The sequence below is a fragment of the Notothenia rossii genome, assembly GCF_949606895.1.
Source record: "Notothenia rossii genome assembly, chromosome: 1".
Lineage (NCBI taxonomy): Eukaryota > Metazoa > Chordata > Actinopteri > Perciformes > Nototheniidae > Notothenia > Notothenia rossii.
The window spans coordinates 63,852,768-63,874,879 of NC_136912.1; the positions used below are offsets into that span (position 1 = coordinate 63,852,768).

At 39.0% G+C, this 22,112-nt stretch overlaps 1 protein-coding gene across 8 annotated transcripts in view; it reads right to left on the reverse strand.

The window, feature by feature from the left end:
- Positions 1-1,666: 1,666 nt before the first annotated feature.
- Positions 1,667-22,112, reverse strand: part of nfic (nuclear factor I/C) — a 29,422-nt gene continuing 8,976 nt past the window's right edge. For 2 of the 8 annotated variants that reach the window (XM_079692887.1, XM_079692889.1), the window contains exons 5-13: positions 17,174-17,248; positions 16,604-16,678; positions 16,165-16,297; positions 15,875-15,996; positions 13,640-13,753; positions 13,378-13,535; positions 12,466-12,649; positions 11,404-11,492; positions 1,667-9,694 (exon numbers count right to left, since the gene is read on the reverse strand). In XM_079692887.1, the coding sequence (XP_079549013.1) occupies positions 9,674-9,694; positions 11,404-11,492; positions 12,466-12,649; positions 13,378-13,535; positions 13,640-13,753; positions 15,875-15,996; positions 16,165-16,297; positions 16,604-16,678; positions 17,174-17,248 (971 nt within the window). In that variant the 3' untranslated portion in view covers positions 1,667-9,673. Of the gene's footprint in view, positions 9,695-11,403; positions 11,493-12,465; positions 12,650-13,377; positions 13,536-13,639; positions 13,754-15,829; positions 15,997-16,164; positions 16,298-16,603; positions 16,679-17,173; positions 17,249-22,112 lie in introns of all 8 variants that reach the window. The other 6 variants (XM_079692884.1, XM_079692890.1, XM_079692885.1 and 3 more) reach the window with 3 other exon arrangements.

Here is a 22,112-nt window from a genome sequence, read left to right on the forward strand (position 1 = left end):
TTTCACCTTTTTGACTCCATATTTTCACCATGGTCAGCAGTGGTATAAATAACTAAGTAGATTTACTCAAATACTGTACTTAGGTAAAAATGTTGAGGTACTTGTAGGCTACTTTACTTGAGTATTTCAATGTCGTGATACTTTGCACTTCTACTCCACTACAATTCCGAGGTAAATCGTGTACTTTTACTCCACTACATGTATTTAATACTTTTAGTTACTCAACAGATTTGGATTAATGATGTGAAAAATAATCAACTCTTAAATAATATTTTAGTTACACCAGGAGTACATTCACAAGCTACCCTGCAGTATATAAAACTCATTCAAACTAGCTGCACTTTTACCAGCTTCGATAACACTTTAATAAATCAATAATTATTTCAAACATATCATATATATGACTCTGAAATGGACCAATCTGCACAATGAGTAACTTTACTTTGGTTACTGATGCCAATGCTTTTCTACTTTTACTTGAGTATCATTTCAATTGCAGAACCTTTACATGTAACAGAGTAATTCTACACTGTACTTCTACTTTTACTTAAGTACAAGATCTGAGTACTTTTCCCACCTCTGATGGTCAGGTTATGAGAGACAGATTTACCTTTTTTTTCAAAATGATTAAACTTTAATAAAAAAATCATATCCCTGACTTATTGTAGCATTTAAGCTGGTTAGAGATTCAAAGTGCTGCCATTTTCACATGAAAACACAACTGTTTCACTGAATCCATTCATTTATTTTGCTGCATAATGTGACTATGGAATTTGATGGATCCGTTCAAATTGTATTGTTTACTGTTGTTTTGAAGATTTCATGTTGGACATGGAATTTTGCCAAGTAAAGCATAATATATTGGCGTGGTGGGGTGACAGGAAATAGTGTGGTCAGCAGGCAGCAGCATACACACCATGTCCTCCAATCACCTGTGTGAAGTGTATTCATAATCACACTTTGAGAGCGCTAACAACGGTTTTCCACAACGTTGTGATTACCAAACACTACTGTCATCTCAATGTCCTTGATGGTCCAGTGTCCATTATGAAGCGCTGGGCAGACTCTGTGTCTGCATCGGGTTCCAAATGGACATTGGAGACGTTATTTCACAAGTCTTTGCTGGATCCAGGAATATCGGAATGGGTTGGTAATTAAGAAGTTTCAATTTCAGTAAAGCGGTATCTTGTATGATTTCATGTGACTAACAAAATAGCTTGATGGAGTATTACAAAGGTTAAATGATGTGTTTACCTTTAATTATACCCTGCAGTTGGTTTGTATTGAGCTATTTTTTTTTAAAGCCTGACCTGATGTCTGACTGTCACACAATCAACTAGCAACTGCTCTGCTGTTTATCAAGGCGTGATATTAACTTAAAATCTGTGTAAACGTAATCTGTATAAACTACTGGCTGGACAAACTGGGCTTGATTGTGAGTTTAATGAAAATGTAACATAGTTATCCAGGCATCATTACTGTTTCTCTTTTCCCACAAATGTTACAAATAGCCAATAAACACCTTTTAGGTATCAGAAACTTGACCAAGAATTAAGTCCCCTGACCCATCTTACAAAAGCAAAAGGTAATATGAATGAATGTGTGAGTGCAGAACACACTTGAGCAACGCTCTGTATCAAATGAACAAACAGGAGGTCCATTTGGCTGAGTTGTGGTATAGCTTGTTTATTAATGGTATATTTTTGCATAGGGAAACATACTCATTTCCAGTAATGAATAATCAGCATTTGCTGATAGCAATGGCTAAGTATGGTTATAATGACATATCATCAAAGATGTTGGTATCCCCCACAGCAGAATAACATTAGGGCAGAAACACTGGTTCAGACAGCTGTCAGTCAAACAAACAGGAACAGAAAGTTGTCAGAAGTCCCTGTCTTAATGCAGCCTTAGAGGAAAAGTTTACGTCATGCAAATTAAGGTTGATTATTGACATTATCTTCCAAAGGAAAAGGTTCAAGCTGCTACAAACTACATCCAGTCCAGAGCCACAGCCCTCTCCATAGTGAACATCAATCTGGAACAAAATAAACACTACTGACCTCTATCTATGCTATCATTTTTCTTATATTGGGTTGGCAAGTCATGCATTATTGTGTGTTTCTGATTGGCTGTCAGGTGGGAAATGTAATTGCATATCAACTTAATTGGACAAGAAAGTTATGGTAAATAACTTTAATATCTTTAAACGGTACTATAGGATGTGGTATTAGTGGTATGATAATTCACACTATTCCAATATGGAAAATAATAGACTTGCTCTCAGTCTTTTATATTGTTTTGAGGTATTGGAAGAACTGATTTTCTTGATTGCCAAAGACTCCCATATATAATGTCCTGATGTACAGTTCATGTAAAAGGGCTGTGGTCTTTGGGGACTGTAGTCATGCAATAACTGATGAAAGCTTTATGCTCTCTCTGATGTAAGGGATATATATTTCTGAAAGCAAGCAAAGCAGTCCATTATAGTATCTGAAAAGTTAGAGAAATAAATGCTTAAAAAATTGCAACTGCATTCTAATGTAAAGTTTCTGTTCATTATAAACCGTCTTCAGCACATGGAGTAAACAGGTGTACAGGTAACAAAGGAATCAATATGGCGTCGCTGTCAGGAAAACAATATCAAAAAACAGATTTTAGGTAATAAAGAGAGGTTTTCAAACTGCTGTGAGTCTGATTACAGAAAAAGACATTCAACTTAGAAAAAGCAAAAAGAAACATATAGGAGGTTTTCAGGTTGAATATGAATAATAATTTATAGAAAAGAGCCCTCAGAAAGTGTATAGATATCCTTTCTTGCAGCCAAAGATGATCAGCTGCTAACAAACAGCAACACTACCGTTCACTTACAATACCCCAACCCAAAGTAAAGCATGATTTTGATAACATTTTTGGTAATTCTCTGCTAACAGTGGTCAGAAGAGCACTTAGTTAGTACCACAGAGTCAAGACAAATCTAGAGGGAAATTTACAGCAAACTTTATCCCAATGGGTAACACAAATTAGAACGTTTAACAGATATTGGATGAGGTGTTTTCATAGAAACCATTCCTACGGTGCATATTTTCATGAACCTGCCATCAGAGAAAAACTACAAGCAGTTCTACTGATTTGTTAACACCACTGCATGGGATACACTGGTTTCAAATTGAAGCAACATAAAGGTGTGGTAGTAACACTCAATAAAGTCTCACAAACCAAAGTCAGTCCAAAATATTATGGATGAAATTAGGAACTGCTTAAAAATACATAGCAAACAACCCCCAAAAAATGTTTTTGTGGCAATACGAGGCGTTTCTTTGGATCTTGGTCTCACTTGCTTTTTCAGTCTCATAGTTTGTGGTCATTGATCTATCCTTAGGTTGTTCAGCCTTACTAAGGTTAACCTCTAACTAGCGGTGCTAGCAGATAGCCACCACACCACTGAGGACCAAGTCTGTTGCATTGGCTGCGCCTCTTTAACAAAGTGATGGAAAATAATCACTTACCGATAACAGACTTTATCCAATATAAAATATTCAAGATAACAAATTATAGATTGTAAAGTATCTGCTGGATCTCAATTCATCAATATTTAATGAACTTTAAATGCTAAAAGGATGCTGAAAATAATCACGAACAAACAATGCGTTTCTCTTTATGACAAATTAATCTCCATTTATGTGTCCTGTAATTTATAGTTGACTAAAGATGTTATTTACATATATTTTCTCACTATGATAGATGGGATTACGTTTTAATATATCTGCTTCTGGCTATTTCTCTACTCAACAAATGCCCAATCCCATTTCAGCAATCTATTTTAGATGTGTATAGGTACAAAGATGTGCGGGGGAAACATACTGTAGTAAAGGAGATCCTTAGTGTCCAGACCGGCTGTTGTTTTTCATCCAGAACCTCAAACCATAACAGAAGATAAAGCAACAATAATGACAAGGTAGTGAAGTAACAACTCAGTATGATGCAATAATGTATACAAAAATCAATAATGTTCTGCTCTGGTAGCCTTGTGTGAAGTGTACCACCACATCTTTTAGCTGCATTTGGAACAGGACAGCCTTTTTCTAGTGTAATCCTGAAAGGAGGCAGAAATAGGACACAGGTCCGTCCCTGAACATACGCCAGCCTAAATGAAGAATGGTGAATCCACCGAGCATTATGCACAGTCTCTCAGTTTTTCCTCTAGATTTCTTTCAGCTCTTTGGGTTGTTTTATGGCTTGTTACCTCAGGACCTGCACAGCCCACCTCCCCGGGCCAGGGCTGAGCACCATACGAGTGTGTCACATGACCATGTAGTGCTTGAACACAGCATACAACATAACTCAAAGCTTGCAGTAAAATGATAGGCACTGCTTGTTTTGTTTTTTCATTTTCCATGTCCTTAACATGCTGGTATATTTGAATAGAGCGGAGAAAGTGAGGAGAGCACAATGTGATGAGCACAATATTCTCAACTCAGCACACTATTTTTCAAGATATTATTTATAATGTTATAAATGTCTGTATTTATTAGATATTGGACCTAACCAATCTAACCCAGAATCTAACCTAGGATGTGACCCAGGACCTGACCAGGATTTGATCTCAGACCTCACCCAGGACGTTACTAGGATGCTACCCAGGACATGACCCAGGTCTTGTCCAAGGATTTGACCTAGAATCTGACGCAGGACCTGACCCAGAATCTGACCTATGATATAATCCGGGACCTGACCTTGTATCTGACCCAGGACGTGATCCACTATCTAACGTTGGGTGTACCTGCTTAGGATCTGATCGGGGATCTAACCCAGGACCTAAACCAGAATCTGACCTAGGATCTGATCTAGGACTTGGTCCTGGTCCTGGGAGAGGACGTTGCTGTCAGCTGCCATCAGTGTGACTTCAGTTTCTATCACTGTGTACTTGAATCTAAACAGTGACAGCAGATTGTGCAGTCTGAGTCGATCTATGGATTCTAGTTTAGTAACTTTCTAGTAACTTTTACTTAGACTGACTATAATGGTCTGTCTCCATCTACAATTGTCACCATCTACAATTCTCACCTTCATCATTCATCATCCCTCTCAGGGCTAAACCTTTCCCATTTCATGGGTCCCTCATTGTGCAGCTTGGCCACCATCTTAAGAGAAAACATGACACGCTGTAACATTCTATACATCCTTTATATCCATTTTACGAGTGTACATATTTGTACACACACTGTTCTGTTTAAAACTAATGCTAAAAGCAAAATAATAACAATAAAAACTCAAGAAATAACTCAAATAGCACCTAAAAGCCAAGTAGAGCAATAGTGTTAAGTGCATGCATCCATATTAAGCACAAACTCATCTATGACCTTAGAAGTATCCTATCACATGATTCGTCAAATGATCAAAGTCGCCATTCAGGCAGATGGACGGTGTAAGTGCTGCAGAGTGTTTAACATGTTTCCTTAACATGGGATTCAGTGGCTTGGCCACAAAATATTCATAATATAGTATAAGAGTTTTCCCTGCAATAAATATTATCCATGGGTTTGCATCATTATCAGCTATGAAAACAAAATCATCGAGGGGGGATGTCTTTGATCAACACTTGAATTTGGGAGCTACAGTTGCTTTTTCTAGTTTTACCCAGAAAAAGATCTTCTAATAAGAACTTCCTGTGTCCAGTTCATTGTTGAACTTAACTTAGTGTCCACTTTCGGAGTTTTTACACATCTCAGTTTTCTTATTTGTCATTGAGTTATTCTCTTGGGTCATGTGATCAGACTATAGATTTGATACAGCCTCCTTGAACCAGGACAGTGCTTTATGACCCTTGTCATTGGCGAAGTGATGAAAAGTGGAAGATGTACTTGAATGCAATGGCAAAATGTTTATCTGAGCTAAACATGTCCATTCTGTGTGCGGGCTGAGGCAAGTCATGTGACTCTGAGTCTGATAACAGGCACATGTACTCCCCAAAATGTGGACTTTTCCTTCCACTGTCAAACAGTGCTGCCTTTAGTTGGGCGCAGAAGCTAAAGTAAGCTTTCTTTAATACACTGCTACACTGGTTAATGTCAAGCAACCACACATGCAGCTTTTTTTCTCTTTGTTTTATAAGTGCTACCAGCTGTACCATGAAAAGTATAATCACTTTATATAATGTATTATTGTTCTTTAACTAAAGGCAAGGCACATAATGTGTTTTATGAAATATCGTGCAAAATAGAAGTATAATAACAGGGCTATTATTAAAGTTTAAAGAAATAGACAGCCCTTCGATCCACTGCTGTCTGCTGTCTGAGGGAGGAGGAGGGGGGCGGGGGGGGCGCAGGGCAGAGAGGGAGAGGTATCATCAGTTTGAGCCATGCATTCATTAGGTCAACAGAGACACCAGGGCAGCACCATGCATTATACATCCGCTTTAAGCCAACTTTAACCAAAACCCAGCTCATATCAGCACCTTCAATATAAAATCACTAAACCCTAACCCTGGGGAAAGAAAAAGCAAAGGACAAATTGCGATCAGAACGCAAACCCAATCCTTCACACGTGCAAGTGGAAAAAAAATTCAGTAAAAAAGATCACACCGGTTCCAACACAGTTTGACACTTACATCCTAAAAACCAAAGATAAAGGAAAGATATGAGAGGGAAATGGAGCTGTGTTACGAACACACCAAGGCTGTGTGCGGATGTTCTCTGAACTGTCTGTGAGTCTTAAGTTGCATTCACATGAAACGCGGTAATCCTGTCTCTGTGCTGACGTTGCCATTGTGTTTCTACGCAAAGAGTGGTGGCAACCCTAGGCATTGCACACCGCTCAAAATGTAGGCAGACTGCTGTGCTCAAAGTTCAAATTATTTAAACTATGACCATGAATAATGCTAACCCCTAGCAGGGGAAATAACACTAGAAAGAAAACTTAAAGGGGCCTTATTCTTCAAATGTTCAGGTTGATAGTTGTATTTTGTGCCTCTACTTCTACATGTTTACATGCTTTAATGTTCAAAAAGCTCTTTATTTGTGTCTTATTCTGTCTGAAACCAGAGCCCAGACTTCTTTGATTGGTTAATTGGCCGGCTCCGTTTTTATTGGTCAGAAGCTTAGAGCTGTCTCGCCCCTTAGCCTATCGCCTACAATGTGTTGAAGCGCCTGCCAATTTAAGCGTGAATATTACATAGTGATGTCACTGTGTCGTAAAAGTAAACAAATGAGTCAAATGGAGGCGTTCCAGACTCCCCCCCGAGTGTGGAAGAGAAACTCCCTCTGGGGGGAATTTGGGAATTTTAGCGTTTGCAGATCGTTTACATGCACAAAAACCTATATAACACTACAGGAAAGCATAATAGAGCCCCTTTAACTAGCTTCCAGGCTTTGTGCCAAACCTTGTGGTGGGCAAAGAGCAAATCGCGTATCATGTGAATGCAGCGTTGCTCCTTTAGAGCCTCTAAAAATACAGCCAACACCCTTTTCAAGGAGTGCTTTCATGAAATAATAAGAGAAACCAATATATAAATCCAATATTTCCACTAGCTGTGCAACACTGCTACTCTTCTGAACTTGACACTCAGACTACGGCAGTGGTTGGAAATATTGAATTTGTTTGGCTTGACATTAGAAAACCTTTAATCTTTCCAAAGACAGTGTGCAACCACTTCTGAGACGAGTCTGATTCTACGTATCATCTTCAGAAACACTTGAGATCAATCTGCCCACGCCTTAACACTGATCCACATCCCCGGCAACATATATTTCAATAGACTGCCCTGTAGTTGAAAAGCCTTGGAGACTAAAATATGGCACAGATTATAAAATATTACATCTTAAAAATCTATTATATTTAATGTTTTTATCCCCAAAGAGATCATGTGCGGGATAGCAAAAGGCCAGGGCACACATTTGCATTGAATTTTACAGACAAATGTCAAACATTATTTAATTCATAATTAAATTATCTTTCTACACACAGACTGAACGAGTTGTTCTATGAACTACGAGCTATATGGTGATTCATGTTTGGATTCTAATAAATGCTAACCTTAAGAGTGATGAAGAGGTTTCTAATCAAAGATAAGATGCAGCATGAAAGATATTACATTTGTTTCAAAAGATAGTTGAATATATTAAGATGTGAAAAGCCAAGTTATTGCTTTTCTCCATTAAAGCACTTGATGCAAATATTGTGTCAGCGTTGGACACAGGAGAGCAAGGAAACTCTGGTATGAAATGCTTGATCTGTTGACTGCTGCCACTGTTAAACCATCAGGGTTTGACTGGTGACAAAGCACTGTGCCTAACCCTAACAATAACCCTAACCCTAATGCTATCCATTTCCACAGTCCTGTCAACACCACTCTGTACAGCTGGACAACAAACCTGGATATTGTGCTCACTTCAAGGTATGCACATGACCTGCTGCCATAACCATGGAAATGCTACGGCCTGCTAAGTCGGTGACATGCCACATCATCAAGTCAATCATGTGATGTGTCTCTTTTCGATCAACCAACCACACCGTGTTCTCTGAGACACTAACACAGCTCCCCAAAACAGAGCAGGGATGAGTGTGGAAATGCAGGAACCGATCTCACACAACCTGACACACACACACACACACACACACACACACACACACACACACACACACACACACACACACACACACACACACACACACACACACACACACACACACACACACACACACACACACACACACACACACACACACACACACACACACACACACACACACACTATGCTACAGTCTCTAACACATGAGTTCAGCAGCCAGTTGCAACTGCTTAAAGTTATGTCAGAATGATCAGGTGTGAAGGGAAGGAAGCAGCAGGATGTCGGGGGGTTTGAACTCTGTCCAACTATAGCATTGTGTGTTGTGTTGGAGGAGGCATGAATATAGCTCTTATATTCCACTATTACTCATTGTTTTTCTGATAAAAAAAGCACAATCAAACAGTCTTAAAAACATGAGCTTAGCAAAGCAACTTAATGGTTTCAGGCCGATGATTGTCAATAAAAAAGACAAAGCCTCTGTCTTTAGGTGGAAAGAGAGAAAGAAATGCTCTGTCTCAACTCTAAGTTTTCATAGCAATAATAAAAAGTGCAAAAGAAACATTACATATTAACAACAGGAGCTCTCTTTCTAGTCGGTTCAGAAAAAAGGGGAGGCTTATTTGCATATATTATAAGCAGCACCTGCAGCGGAGAGGGGCATTCTGGGTGTTGAGGGGGGGATGAGGTCTATCTGTCCCAGGGAGGAGGTCCTGTACTGGGTTTAGTGTAGAGAGCCAGGGTTCAGGAGTAAAGGCTGAAATCCATTGCAGGGAAAAAGGCCTCATCCTGGGAACAGGCTTCTTAGGTTCTGCTGTTTGGAGGCCTGATTCTGGTCCAGTTCATCCACATCACTCCTTTTCTTTCACTTGGAACTCACGTCGGTGAGAACCATTGAGTGTCACAAGGCTGTGAGTGAGAGCAGCATCTTCTTCAACCAGGCTATCTCTTCTGGGTCCATACACATATATAGATATACTATATTTATATATGTGTATGCTTCTACAAAGATGAATATATTTTTCCTCTTGTGATGTCTTGACAGCATTGTTTGCTTTCCTCCAGGACCGTACTGCCAGGACAAGCGTCTCTCCTCCACATGTCCATCAGTTGCCCAGATACCAAGACTGGAAGAGAGACAAAGACAAAATAAACGTTCACTTCTAACTGATGCGCTAACTGACTTTATCTAACATTTCAGAAGAATATACATCTTTGCTGATTTACTTCAGTCTGTAGCAAAGACCAGCCCATCATTAACCTACAGGTGTTCTGTTAGTCTAACCCAACAGCCATGAGCCCTACAGAACAATGATCCACAGGTCTGTTAACCACACTGTTAACCCCTAAATGTAATAACCCATTAAACTGTCAGGACAATCAATTCAATTACATCATGAACATATCCTTCATTTGCTTCTGTAGTGTTTGAACATCTAAAGGTTTTCATTTGAAGCCTTTACTGCAAGGTTACTGTGAGACACGTTCACTTAAGTTACAGCTTCCAAAACCAAAGACTTTGAAGGTGTAATGAATTTAAGAGCAAGGTTTGACTAAGTGAACTACAGACCAACCAATTGATTCAGAATACAGTAGCTAACCCTGGCATTGTTCAAATACTATTTAAAATGAGGGGCTGTTGTGTATGATCCAGTTAGCCCTGCTGATATAAGGATATAAGGAACTTGTATGGTTGTGCACAGGTTCCTAAGGTAAACGGTTTTTGCCTTTATTATAGAGAGGCTACGCCAACACTTTAAGCCACTGAGGTGCTTTGTATACATGATTGACCCACTCATTACCTGGTCTGATGAATAAATAAGTCCGGTATGAAGGTTCCGATGAACACCCAGTCCATGTATTTCCATTTGAACTGTTGTTCTTTCCAATCAGCATACAAAACATGACATTCTAAACACAACAACTAAGCTTCGGCAGCGAGACATTATGGCCAGCGTATGGGTGTGTGTGTGAGTGTGTGAGTGTGAGTGTGAGTGTGAGTGTGAGTGTGAGTGTGAGTGAGTGTGAGTGTGAGTGTGTGTGTGTGTGTGTGTGTGTGTGTGTGTGTGTGTGTGTGTGTGTGTGTGTGTGTGTGTGTGTGTGTCAAAAACGTTTTACCTTCCGGCGGAAGCGCTGCATGAACATATATATATATATTTTTTAATCAGGTGCGCCAGTTTGCTCCTACTGTACTTGTAAATCCTACAGCCGTGCTATGACTCAAGCTATTGTTAAATAAAAAGTGAAATAAAAAATGTAATCAAAAAAATTGCTTAGCAGAATCAAATCACCCTCAAAAAAGGTTTCAAATACTTATTTTTCGTTTGAATACATAATTGTATTTTTTTAAGTTCAGGATCAATACATTTTATTTTTTGAATGATCAAAACTTTTGGCCAGGATTTAACTTAAATTGTTGAGCAACCATTCATCAGGCAGGCATAGACTGCCTCTGCAATCACAATCAAACAGTTTGACACAGATTAGGGTTAGGGTTATTAGACTCATTTGAGTGTGACATGCAATGAACCTGTTAGCCTTCAGCAGAAACATTTTACGTGGTGACGTCAATTTTTTATAATTTCCAGTTCGGGGGTCGGTTTCACCAAATTGGAAAAATGCCGGCTGATATTTGCAACACATTTTTAATTCTACCTCATTCGCCTATCAATATAAATTAAGTGAAACTGAGATTGGATTTCATTCACATAGAACATCCCTGACAACCTAGTTGTATTTCCACGTATATAGCTTTAACATATCCTGGAGGTTCTCAAATCTCTAATAGTACGGGTTTCCATTCTGAGCTTGCCAATGTCAAATTAACCATACTAACCTGGGCTTGGTAGAGTCCACCTGGGTCTCGGGGGGTGACTCCAACGAAGGAGGTGCGATTGGCAGGGGGTGTCCCAGGGGCCGAGTATGCTGAGGGCATTTACGTTAACAACATCAGTCTCATACTGTCTCTATATAGTTCCATGTCACTTGTAAAGTTACATGAGGCAGTACTAGAGAATGTGTCCATATCACAAAGGAGCTACAACTGGTGACTAACTACATTGTTAGGGATACTGTAATCCACTCAGTTTCAATTGATTTATTTAAATGTGTTTGATTATCATCTAACATTGGTGAACTCTAGAAATACAACCAGTGCTGTGTTCACACAGATTACCACATTCAATTCATTAAAGTCATACATTTACAATGCACAATGGCATTCTAAGTGAATGTAATATATGATATTTATAATATTTACTGTATTTAGTATATAGTATATATATATATGTTTAAATAGTTTATATATCTATAAATACAAATATGTATTTCCATATAAAAAAGAGTCCCTTATAGTACAGATAGAAAATATTTAAGTGAAACGTTCATCACCGTGAAAATCACAGTGGGGGTGCCATTATGTCAACAGGAAGTCATTTCTTCTGACGAAGTGAGACAAACAAAATAACTATTGCCTTGGCTATCATAATGAGGAAACATGTCTTTTAACATTTTGATATGGAATAAATTACTATATCAAACTGAATATATTAGTTTGGATCATACTGGCAAGTTAACTCGTTCATTGTTGGGCTGTTACTTCATATGTAATTTGTTGATTTACATCTACTAATAATAAGGTAATACACAAATTGCATATTTCTAGAACTGTTTTATTACAACATTTCTACTTTTTGCGACCACTCAAAATGTTTTTACCCTAGTAGGCATTCACTCACACTATTATACAATGGTTGCAGATTATTTTATACACTTGCTCATCAGGTGAAACAAACATTTGCTCATTCAAACAGGAGCACACTACCTTCATCTATAGCCGTACTTCATTTGCCATGCCACACAACAATACTGTCAACCGGAGTTTGTTTTGAACACTTACTGGGTGATGTGGGGGAGTTTGCTCCCCCATCAGAGGAGGTGGTGGTAGCCTTTGACTCCGCAGGCAGGGTCGGCCTGGGGAGGGAGGATGGGGGAGGAGCCAGGGAGGGTGCTGGTCCAGTTGGTGCCAACATCTGAGAGGTGATGTAGTGACTGGGCACTTTTCCCTGGTTGCTGCCATTCAGCTGGAAAAGTAACAAATACACACTGACAATTAAATTCATATTTGAAATGTGTTGAATCACTGATGTACTATAAAGATGGAAAGTGTCAGAAAAAATAACCTCAAATCATTAACAGAATGTGAAAACATTACAGTGTTGACATTGTGTCTATACTCCTATATATTGTGTTGCAAAGACATCTATTGAATTTAGCATGCTAATCGTTCTAGCCCAGGACTGTCCTGTCCTGTAATACACCATGTTCCTATAGAGGTGATAGTAGTGCCTGTCTGACCTCAGACACAAATATATAGAAGTGGAGCTGCCCTGACCACTTCTATATGGTCAGGGCATTGTAGTAGCAAATGGTGGTACTACAACTAACCATTGAGCCCAAAAATACTTTTTCCCATTGACTTACAATGTGAAAAAGACATTCACTATTGTAGACTTTTTTCAGATAGTCTTTAAAATGAGTTAAATATATATCTTTTTTAAACAGACCTACATATTTTATTTTATTTTATAATAACGTTTGAACTTCTGTCTAAATTGTATCAACTGTTACTTTCTTTGTCTGTAGATAATGCACATGGCTGTTGCTGCAATTGAAACGTACGGCACTGCAGCTAGCTCGTATTGGATCATGTACATAACCAGAGTGGTTTTGGACTCTCGCATGCAGTAATCTGTCTAACGCTAGCTGTTAGACTGCTAAAGTTTTTGTTCTATTGACTGCTTGTACTCACTGAGCTGGGTGTTTGATTGGCAGGGTCGCAGGCCAAGGACACGAGATCTTTGAGGGGGTCCTGGGTCAGGTGAGGAGGATAGCGGATTGCTCCGTGGGGGAAGTAGGAGGAAGGTGGAAAATGTATAGATGACGAGGGGTGGGGACTCCGTGAAAGACCTGGACAGAAAAAAGAAGAGGGAGAGAAGGAACAATATGGTAAATTACATGCTGTTAAGTTAATTATATTAAATATACAGTATTTATGTATGTGTGTTACTGACCACTGTGAACAGCTATGACTGGCCGATGGTGCTGAGTGAAGGAACCCATTCTTGGTGAGTCTTCCTGGGGAGAGGGGTTGTCCAGCTCTGCCTTCTTCACTGGTGGAGATAGACCTAAAACATGAACATGTGGGACTTATTCTTTAGTTCCTGCACATATTCATAATTCATGGCAGTTCATCACATTGACACTTACAGTTTTTCTCAATCGCTAAACCCACTATTTAGAATCAAAATTCATTTCTTCAAAACAAGAACATAGCCATCTAAACGGAAACACACTTGCCATAACTCTGAATATATTTTGCAAAATGCACTTACATGACCAAAACTGAAAATACTGGTCACAAAAAAGAATAAGTCGATCGAAACAGAACAAATTGTCCTCTAATGAGACAAATGTGTTTTCATAACTGAAACTCCGGTCACCATAATAACCCATTCTACCATAGCAATATACATTTCTTGCAAAGTGCTCTAAGGCACTCAAAACTAAAAATACCCCTTCCAAAACCAGATACCTTCTCCAAAAACAAACATTTGTCAGCTCATGAGAAGACTATTTGAACAGTCATTACTAAGTGGCACACTAAATACTGACTACAATCATCAATACACAAACCTCAAGCTATCGATATTGGAAACTGAACGGAAAACTGACAAGTTGGGAGAAACAAACTTACATATAGGAAAAACAGTGTGTTACTGTAACTATGTCATTGTTTTTATTACTCATTTTCAGTAGAGCACCGTAACAGAAACAAAAGATGAATAGCAATACACTGGAAAAAAAATGATGTAAATCAGCAGTAAAGCAGAGAATGAGATCTATATAGCTTTACTGATCTGCTCTTTGCCGTCTGTCTGGCCACATAGCCTCATCTACGTCACAGCGTATGTCTTCCCTTGCAAGGCAGCGTGGGAAATATCTCCTTGCGTGTCGACACCACCCTTGACAAACATCTTACTGAAGTGAGGGAGGTCTTTTATAGGATTCTCACTAATTACAATTACTATAGGAAATTCATTGATGTCAGCTGTGAGCAATTCATTTACATGGAAGTGAAGTACTCAATTCACACCAATACAAAAAAAAACATTTCTCAATGTGCAAAAAGGAAAAGACCACAATTACTGACTGTAAAAATGTTGTATCAGCTATAGCTAATCCTCCCCATATGAACATCTCAAAGAGCTATGCAAGTCATATCAACACTATTATAGCTTTACCGGCACCATTAAAAAATATATTTTAAGTACAGTCATGCAAATTCTATCATGTAAATGTTTTCAATGTAACATCATTACTGTAAGGTATACAGTACATTCCATGGAGTTACCTTTTTCAATGGGGTGATTGACTGATAACAAGTGTTAATATTTTGCACATCAAGTGTCAATTAGTGTAGCTATGGTCTAAGTTTATGAGGAAGTGTTATCCACTGTGAGAAGATTATTTTTGTTTTGTAGACATGAGTTACACAAAAGATTTTTGATCTTTGTGTAGAGAATTGTAACTTCAGTTAGAGAATTGTGTGATCTGTTTTGCAAAACACTGCTTAGCATCTGCATTTTGTGTGATATCAATGATAAATGATATACTGTTATAGAGAAATGGTTTTCTGTTTCGATGGCTGTGCTGTTGGTTTGATGAAAGGAATTTTGATTCTAAATAGTGGGTTTAGCGATTGAGAAAAACTGTAATCACTTCTTGGACTTTGGCCTTAGCTCCAATGTTGAACAAATGTCAATAAACACATAATAAAACAATTTAAAAGCAGATCACCATGACGCTATCTTAACGACTATTAAGAGAATGTGCTAAATTGATTTATGAGCTCTATCAAAATTCTGACCAGTGTGCTGTAACTCTACACAAGTGTAGTTTCAGTTCCTTAAATGAATACCACAGATTCTAATGTTATATTCTAATATATTTAAGCAATGAACCACGAGAGGCCATGGTTTACAGGGACTAACTCAAGTATACTGGCATAGAACTTTGAAGTGAATCTTTGAGAATGAACAGAATCAAAAAGAGTAAGCCCGCTGTTGTCTTTTATTCAAGTGCTACAAAATACAGTCAAGTGCATTTCATTGATAGAGCTCAATACAAGTGCACCTGCTGTTCATAGAGAGGGTGTTGAACAATGATTTGAGTAATTAATAATAATTAGCTGTTATAATTACATTCATGTCTCCACGTACAGACACTGGACACTATACGTCTGTTACCTCCTTCCATGTCATCAGTCCAGTTCCTGGAGCTGCTGGCGGGAGAGGAAGGGGAGTGGTAGTACTCGCCCCCCGGACTGTCAGCCTCTTCCTCCATAGAGCCAGACTTATGGCGCTTACTCCTGCAGATAAACATACGTGTTTTTTTTATCTGTGTGTGTGTGTGTGTGTGTGTGTGTGTGTGTGTGTGTGTGTGTGTGTGTGTGTGTGCGTGTGCGCGTGCGCGTGCGCGTGCGTGTGTGTGTATGTGTGTGCGTGTGCGTGTGCGTGTGTGTGTGTGTGTGTGTTACCCGCTGGATGAGGTACTGGCCAGTGATCGTCTGAGGCTGACTGGCTGGTTGACAGACTGGTTCAGATCGTAGGCCAGATGACCCTGGAGCTCCCCCATAGAGAAACTAGGTCCAACTCCTGTGACTACTGGAGCTACACACACACACACACATGCACATGCACACACACACACACACACACACACACACAAACATTGAATATCAGTTCATCTGCTCTCTATTTATATTGCATTTTCTTGCTTTTCTCCCTCCTTGTTTGAGTGTGTAACAAATCAAATGTTCATTATCCAGATAAGAAATATAATTAGACAAAAACTCAGATTAAGGCTGCACAATTAATAGAATTGATATCGATATATAAAAATGGACAAGTGCAATGTCCAAAATATCAGAAAGCGCAATATTTGTTCGCAAATATTTGTTTGTGAATGACACTTACTTCTTGATACCTGGACGAGCTCAGTGACACTGAATACTCCTGATGTCACAAAACTGTCCTGGAACTCTGGACCCTCTGTGGAAACAAAGCAGCATTTAGACACGTGTGATGTTTCAATTATCTCGCTATGCACAATATATTCTTTGAAACAAATGTAATAGTATTTAGAAAAACCATATGACAATCCAACTGCAGTGGTCCTTACAGGAACTATTGTATCATAGTTACGGCAAATGTCTGCATAACTGATGGTTCTATCATCTGACACCTGTGCATAGACTTCTGACTGTCTTTTTATGTCTTAGGCAGGTGGAGGTGGAAGAAGAACTGAGATCCTTTACTTAAGCAAAAGTAGAAATACTTTGGTTTTAAAATATAATATGATCCATTTCAGAATCTGATCTAAAAGGTACAGAAGTATTCTGTAATCATTTTAGAGACTTCAGAAAATACACAAATGATATTTACATTTCACCATTGGTCTTGTGTAAAAAAGGACCAACATAACATAACCTTTTGGGTAACCAGGTGTACTGCTATTTCTTTATTAATTAAGAGCCTCAACATTACCCATGGTGGTGGTCCGGCTGTCCTCCTGATCAGAACCCACTCCTGTTCGACTGGGACTGCTGCTCTGCTCTGCTTCTGGAGAGAGAGAATTTTCACTTATTTAAACACTTTAAGGTAACGATAAATCAGCTACCATATTAACAGTCAGAAAGAAAGATATTTAAATAGGCATCAATAGTGAAGGACACTGCCCCTCATCTATCCAGATTTAATTTGGATTACCGTAATTTTCGGACTATAAGCCGCGCCTTTTTCCCTATTTTTCGCCGCTGCGGCTTATAAAACGGTGCGGCTAATCTATGGATTTTTACAGCTAACAGCCAACACCTTTAACTGTATGGGCTCTATGGCCGGTCCGCGGACCCCAACCTTTAAGCGGCGGGTTCCAGCAGGAAAAGCTGGAGGCCGGAAAAGAGTGAGACAGGTAGCGCGCAAAAGTAAAAGTGGAACCGAGAGTGGTATGCCGCTGCTGCGGCTTATATTCAGGTGCGCCTTATAGTCCGAAAATTACGGTAGATTAGATATACTTAATTGATCCCAGACTGGGAAATTGTTTAAAATGTTAGCCAGTATGTCTTCTTGTCTCAAGAATGTAGCCACTGACAGTGCTAATGGGGGGATGTCTGTCCTAAACGTTTGAATCTTTAACCGCAGTCTCCGGTTGTGAGAGAAAATTGTACATTGCGTTGTTATGCTCTGTCACAGACAAAACTTGTGATTAGAATGTGTGCAATTTTAAATACCCCATTATGACAAACATCTCTACACAGCACACTTACGCCCGCAATTAACAACAGTGACAATCCAACATACAATCCTTGCACTTGCATTCTTGGCAGTCTACTGGTACATTTAGGCATACCATGTGCAGGACCGGGACGTGTAAAGAAGCTCCACAGTCTGACAATGTGTATGGACCTGGGGCCCTTCCTTAACAACAGTTACAGTGCAGCAGCAGCAGCAGCAGCAGGCAGACTCTGCTGATGGATGCATATAAACAGTGTCCTGCTAATCAAGTGTTGTACACACTGTATGCCAGTAGAGGGCAGGGCATAACAATACATTAAGAATAGATCATTGTCAGGGTGGACATTTTGACAGCTGTAAAACCTGCAAAAGCATTATTATTGGCTACTTTCAGTGAAGGTTTGTGGGACATCTCTAAGCGGTTGACGAATAAGAGCAGACTGGGATCTGGTTTCAGACAGAGGGTGAAAAGAAAAAAGTATGAGAAAATAAATACCTTTTTGAACATTGAACCATGTTAACATGTCGCAGATGAAGCACAAAATACAAATATAAACCCTAAAATAAGCTTTATAGGGCCCCTTTACGGTTAAGGCTAGTATGTTTATAGTATATTTCAGAAAGCACAAATATATCTAAAATAAACCAAAGGGAAAAGAAAACAATTCAGATAGAAGGTAGTTGTAAAAACAGTTGCATTCTGCAAGAGTTGCAGAACTATACAAATCAAATGTTGTTAAAAGACATCTGGAAAAGCAGCTGTAAACATTAAGGTTTTTAGACTTGATTTCAAAAGAAAAGGGCTTGAGGCAGAATTCAGATATTCTGTTTATTCCAGATCTGTTGAGTATAGAAACTCAAAGCTGCCTCTGCGCGTCAGGTTCTGACCCTGTCCCTGATGATCACATACATACATTTATACACTGATGAACATCTCACACATGTATTGTGATATTCTAAGCCAGTGCAGAGATCTGTGAACTGGCGGGACGTGTTCTACTCTTTTTGTTTAAGTCTGTAAAGACATAGTTGCAGTGATCAAGTCTACTTAAGGCAAAGTCATTTATCAAAGTCTTGCTGAGTATAATTATGTATAGTTATGTTAAGATACTTTGGTGATATCTGATTACCTTGTGACCCTTTGTCAAAAAAAGTTTTCCTTTTTGGTATCTTCAATATAAACATGGAAGAAAATGGCTAGAAATCATTGGAATATCATTGAGTTGTCCTTTAGAAGTTACTGTCACCAATATGTAGAACACATAGTCTAAATACCAACCCACTTTACAACTGCACCACACTCACATCTTCTAACTCTGCCAACACAATATGTGCAGACTTCCATGAGCCGAGCATGGGAGCACACTGGTTTCCACCATAAGTAGAGCAAGTGTTGAGGGAATGTGCATGAACGCTCTTACAAACCCAGAACCAATCAGCATTCCTTTGGTTCAGAAAGGTCTGGTATCTTCCGACCGCTATTCCGTTCAGTCATATAAGCTGGAGTTGTGTCTGTGCAAGGTTACACTGCAGAGTGACACTCCTTCAGCTCCTGAAGCCACAATATACAAACCAGATGTGAACGCTGCGTTCTTTCTCTGTGTTTGAACTCGTAGCTGCATTAACCATATTTATACAAGTGGTATCAACCGACCAATGAGAAAGAGCAGCAGCTACGAGTATCATTTAAAACATTCGCAGGCCTTGAAGGATTTCTTAGAGCCATGCCATGCCATAAAGAAGCTTCTGAGAGATTCTCTGCGTATGAACTCAGATATGGATAATCGTGGCTCCAAGAGGGTGATTATCATAGAGAGCTAATAAAAAAACAGATCTCATGACAATAAACATAAAACTGCTGGCTAGAAATCAGGGAAAAATGGCTTGGATTTCCTGGTCCCAGATGGATAAATCCTCATCTTATTCTTTCTACAAAAGTGTCTGACGCTCAATACAGCATTTGGTTCCAGACTCAAATATCTCAACAACTATTTAAGTAGATGTTTAGAGCCACAGAATAATCGCAAATCTGTTTTTCTCCATGAACAATCATGTCCTTGAACCTTTCATCAGCTTTCTTTTTGCGCCACCTTAAGGATAGTATATCTTATTAACCGATTGCTGCTTTCTGAACACATTCATGTTCACGTTCACCTCCCCAGAGGAGGAACTCTGTTTTTTGAGGATCTTCTCCAGTCCAAACCAAAAGTGTAGGGAGGTGGTCTTGCACCTCAGAGGAGATGGGGGTTTATGTTCTGAGTCCACTTCATAGTTAGTTAAATTAAAAAAATGTCCAACTCAATAATGACGTAGATTTAGTCAAAAGACATCTGATTAAGAGTTCAACGACACTGAAGCTTCTCCATATCCTCATGGTCTAACATAAACGTGTCCCTGAAAGCTGTTGAAGGGGTCCTCTTCCTCTTTTTTGTTTGCACTCCTCCTGTCATGCGTCTGCTGCCTCTCCTCTTGTTTGTGCTCTCAGCTCCAAGATGTGGAGTTTAGCCTTAAATACCCTTTCTTGGTTCAACAATGACATAATATAATGTATGTGTTTTGCTTTCTGTCTGGATTCTTCACTGCCCTTCTTACTCTGGCAGTGAAATCTCAGTGTCCTAGCATCCGTAAACCAGTGGGCTTATCTATCAAAAATGACAATTATAGGCCTTTTTTGCAATGGCTCAGGTGCCATCAGGGAACACACTTCAATAATCAATCCACACTTCAGGCTAACTGGTGACCAATAACTTCTTCGACACCTGTAAAGGATGACGAAAGCATAAATACCAGTGTACAGGAAATTCTGCATCTAATTTATACTCTAGCAACTGCTGATAACACAAAAGAAAAGCAGTGATGATCTTCCTACAGAGTCTGACTCCCCATATGTACACTATGGCTATAAGCCTGCCATAGTCCACGTATCTCAGGCAGCACCCTCCTCCTCCTCCTCCTCCTCCTCCTCCTCCTCCTCCTCCTCCTCCACTAGCTGCATCCTGTGCTAAGAGCCGCCCAGGAAGATAGTGATTGGTCTAAAGAAATACAGACAGCTCCAGTGTTTTCCCTGTAGCAGAGTGATAATGTGTGGGGCCAAACCTCCAGAGCACAACCCACTGATGTAACAGAATGTAAAGGTGGAGGTAATGTTATACATCTCTTTTGTATGTGTTGTTTTTTTGTTAATTCGTTAATCTAAAACTCTGGAATGGTCTAAGTTATATTTGAGAAATCTGTTGCACTAATCCCTATGTTATTATATTATTCTTACGTGTATGTCTAGTGCATGTAAACAGATGTATTGTAATGACACAAATTCATATTTATATAATTATTTTCTTTTCACTTTGTATTATTTTTGAAATGTTAACACTGCCCAAAAGCAACTTAGCAACCCCTCCCAGTTTTTCCAGCCTGTGCTAAATGTGTTTTTAATATGGGAGGGCTATTTAAGAGAATGTGAGTCTCCTGCACTAAAGACACATTATCAATGAGGTTTGTTGCCTTATTGCTGTAGTTACAAGTCTACTTTGGTGAAAATCTATGATATGGCTTCTGAAACCAAGCACAGCTTCTTATCAGCATTGAAAGAGCGGCAATTAAAAACATTTATGTTGGTTAGGAAAATTCTACACACAAGAACACAAACATTCAAATTAACAGGGACCCCAATAGCGTCCCAGGGGTCTCTCTCTATAAGTTACAAGAAGACAGCACATAACACAATCCATAACACAAGAGCCCAGAGCGTATGTCTGAACAAAGACAGGTCATCATTTCCCCATCCAGCCAGATGTCTCATAATGTCCTAATTTGCCACGAAAGACTGCAGGATGTGGGTGTTATACATATTTTGACTTTCTCTTCTACATAGAAAAGTTATTTTTGGAACAATGTTGTACAGTGAGTTCCCAGTAAGGTGTTATAATACGACTAGAGTTCACTTTTACTGTGTTTGATCAGTCCAACCATTGCTGCATCGGGAAAGCATATTTTACATAAAGCCAACAAGTTTTATCTTACTACACTATATATTGCATGCTTCGGTAGTATATATGTACATGTAATGGTACAATTGTATTACACAATTATTTCTACACTATATCCTGCAATTATCTTTACTACATTTTCTGGTAATCTTTTAATACACTGTATTCTTAAATTATCTTGACTACATTTTACTACACTATATACT